The sequence below is a fragment of the Arachis ipaensis genome, chromosome B05 (assembly GCF_000816755.2).
Source record: "Arachis ipaensis cultivar K30076 chromosome B05, Araip1.1, whole genome shotgun sequence".
In the NCBI taxonomy this organism is placed as follows: Eukaryota; Viridiplantae; Streptophyta; class Magnoliopsida; order Fabales; family Fabaceae; genus Arachis; species Arachis ipaensis.
Window position 1 is genome coordinate 5,832,934 of NC_029789.2, and position 3,679 is coordinate 5,836,612.

The 3,679-nt window shown below is 34.9% G+C and overlaps 1 protein-coding gene across 1 annotated transcript; it reads left to right on the plus strand.

Annotated features, from left to right (window-relative positions):
* On the plus strand, positions 1,146 to 3,146 carry LOC107642657 (transcription factor bHLH18). The gene is made up of 4 exons (XM_016346076.2): positions 1,146 to 1,522; positions 1,590 to 2,081; positions 2,152 to 2,538; positions 2,636 to 3,146. Exons 1-4 carry the CDS (start codon positions 1,478 to 1,480, stop codon positions 2,717 to 2,719), a joined length of 1,008 nt encoding a protein of 335 aa, XP_016201562.1. The 5' UTR covers positions 1,146 to 1,477; the 3' UTR covers positions 2,720 to 3,146.

The window sequence follows — 3,679 nt, forward strand, 5'->3', positions numbered from 1 at the left end:
TTGGATTAGATTGTTGAATTAACTTTTAAAGTTGAATCCATCGTATCATAAAAAAGATCGGAGAAGTGTCCAAAGTAACCCTAAGCATTTCCCACAAGTTAAGTTACCATTCACGTATTGCAAGTAGTACATACTGCTTCAGCATTACTTTCTTCCGTGGACGAATTGAATCCTTGAAACTGAGCAATAACAAATCTTTGAATGATGTTTCCCGAAATTATATTCTATTGGGATATCAAGCTAATAAGTACGCACTTAAAAAGGACACCTATTATCTGAAGGGACATGATGAAAAATCATTAACTATATAATATGACTTAAATAAACATGCACAATTGCGCATAACAAGATGCATCATACTGAATCTTTCTTAAAATAATTGATCTTGTCGTCGTGATACACGGGGATACTACTTTTATTTAATAGCTTTCAATATTGCATTATTTGTCCATTTGAAGGGTAAAATATTTAATTATTAATCAAAGTGCAATTATACTATTGTAAACAAATACTACTAGTTAGTATATTATTAAAACAAATATTAATTAAGGGCCGATGACTTTTTAAATTATTAATTACATATTATGGTAAGGGATCGGAATATTCATAGTTGTAAAAAGCATCTCACTTTGTTATTATTAGTAAAAAGATAATATCTCACGAACCAATAAGGCAAGTTTATTTATTTTATTTTAGCTTGAGATTCCACAGGGTGTGGAGTATTTTATTGACTATTCAAAGTTCAAACCTCAATCAGCATATTATATATATATACAATTTATACACTGTATGTATCCAACAGTAGGGATCGGAAAACAATGACAGAAAAAATGTGATGGAAAAGAAATAAGAAAAAAAAAGACACATAATAAATGAGGGGGCGCGTTGCTGAGGGTAGTGACAAAATAAGTCAATAATTGAGACGAAAAAAATATATCACATGATTCACCTGTTACTATCTAGGTCCCATATCTGGATATCCAGCATTGGTTGAATTAATTAAGTAAAAGTGGAAACTTAATAGCAGAGAGTTATTTTTGGTTTTCCCATAGATATTCAACTAATATGGTAAAAAAATCCAAGTTTTTTTACAGTTGATAGTTGATTAATTTAATTAATTGGCGTACCTCCATACATAGCAGCAAAGCATTCGGTGACAGTTTGCGACTGCATCCACCATTTCTTCGGTGCGTGGCTGAAATAATTTCCCATTTTCCCACGTGCATTATTTTATTTGAATAAAATATTATATTTTTATATGTGATGATTATTGCAACGCGATACTCGGTTAATGGCAAGAGATCGAAAGTGAGAGTAGAAGCAGTAGAAGAAGGCCACTATAAAGAGGCAAAAAGGCTAAGGGTGCTAGATAGATACTAAGTTAGTAACTTAGTATAGACATATATAGTACTATACTATATAGTATATAGTATTATAGTATATACCATACCACTACTAGCTAGTTACTTCAAATTCTATGGAGGAATTAAACGCATCGGCAACCAACTGGTTATCTGATCTGGTGAGTTCTTTGTTGAGAAATGATGAACAATGTTGGTATTAATAATAACGAGTTTGTGATTTTGCAGGATATAGATGATTACGAATTGTTTTCAGAGTGCAATTTGAAGAAGTTTCTGGATGAGGATGAAGAGAATCAGTTTGATGAGATGGTGATGAGTGCAGTGCTGGGGGAGGAGGAGGAAGAGGAGGAGGAGAGGCCAACTAAGCAACTGAGAACTTGCTCATCATCAAGCATCACTAATTACGTCTCATCTAATTCTTCTTCTTCTTCTTCTCCCACCTCCCAGATTCTCTCTTTTGAAAACTCTTACAACCCATCCTCCCAGTTTTATGGCTTTGAATTTGATGCAACTCCTAATGATAAGGTTTCACCGCAACCACAAGTTGGTAATAACAATGATAAGAACAAGGTGGAACAAACAAGGAAACCTCAAAGCCAAGGGAGTAAAAGACACGCGGCTCACTCTCACGATCACATCATGGCTGAGAGAAAGCGAAGGGAGAAGCTCAGCCAAAGCTTGATCGCCCTTGCAGCTCTTATTCCAGGCTTAAAAAAGGTAATTTAATTTTATTTGAGAAAAATCTAGAATTAATATATGATTAATAGCATAATTATTGATAATACAGATGGATAAGGCTTCGGTACTGGGAGATGCAATCAAGTACGTGAAAGAGCTTCAGGGACGATTGAAGGTTCTAGAAGAAGAGAACAAGAGAGAGGTGGAGTCTGTGGTGATTGTGAAGAATCCACGCTTCATCACGAGCAGTAGCGACGATGACTCCTCTTCGTGTGATGATGACACCTTGGAAGCAGACGGCGAAGCAGCAGTGGCACACGTGGAAGCAAGAGTGGCGGCGGCCGAGAAGGAGGTGCTGCTCCGGATCCATTGCAAGAAACAGAAGGGCATTTACGTCAAATTACTGTCGGAGATACAAAGCCTTCACCTGTATGTGGTCCATAGCAGTGTGCTACCGTTCGGGGATTCGGTTCTCGACATAACCATCGTCGCTCAGGTTCATACTTTAATTAATGATGGAGATAATATTATTAATTACTGGATAAGATAGAGATAGCTAGATGTGTTGACTTTTGATATTTTTGGTGGATCAGATGGGCACAGAGTACAAGTTGAGCATAAGAGATCTTGTGAGGAATCTACGCGTGGCTACACTGAAAACGATGTCGTCGTCATAGCAGGTAAAGGTTGATTCAATCCACCGATTCAATCGTCTTCCGCCAACAATATATAGTAGCGATCTATCTTCAAAGTCATGTTAGCCTCGGAAGGAAACAGCTCCATGTGGATAAATAATAATAAAGTATGTAATAAAGTGGAGATTTATATGCGGTTGTATTTATATGAAATTGTTAGTTAAGTATCTAGTGATTTTTAACTAACAATTTTATATACGAACTGCATGTGAGTTATTATGATGATAATCATATGTCTCTAAGTCTCGGTAATTAGTTTTGTCGTCAGAAGTTTTAATTATTTGAGCGAGAGCATGAGAATGTTTTATTTTATTTTGTTAAACTCTCATCTCCATACGAGAGCCTTTAGTTATCGAACATGTTTGGGCTACAAAATTTGGGAGTGAAAGATAGTTATATCTTGTCTTTTTGAATTTTTGTTTAGAGTGGGAAAATATCATGTGTACTAAAAGTTAGCGACGACTAAATATCGTAAAGAAATATATAATTAAACCACCGCGCCTGGAAAAGGACAGAATCTTCCTATTTCGGCATAGTTTCCAGAAGCAAAATCAAATGGCCCATGGAAGAACATTGCAAAAAGAGTGAAGGAAAATTAGGTATGTCTTTCGAGGGTTATTTAAAATTGGTAGTGTGGGACTGAATGTTTTTTTCGGTGGTGAAGTCATCTAAGATTTTGAGTGAGAATGAGGTATACTACTTGCGATGTTTAAATTAATAAGAAGAAAAAGTCTGGTCCCATCAACTTTATTAAATTTTGGTCAGTACGTATTTAGTGAAAAAAAATGAGTAATCTTATATTATTAGATAAAATCTCACATCATTAAAAATATCATTAATAACTATTTGACACAAAAGTTATTACCCCCTAACACTTCTCTAATAAGAATTTTAGACAGATCTTTTAATAAAAAAAAAGTATAAAAGTAGTGTATAATGTAT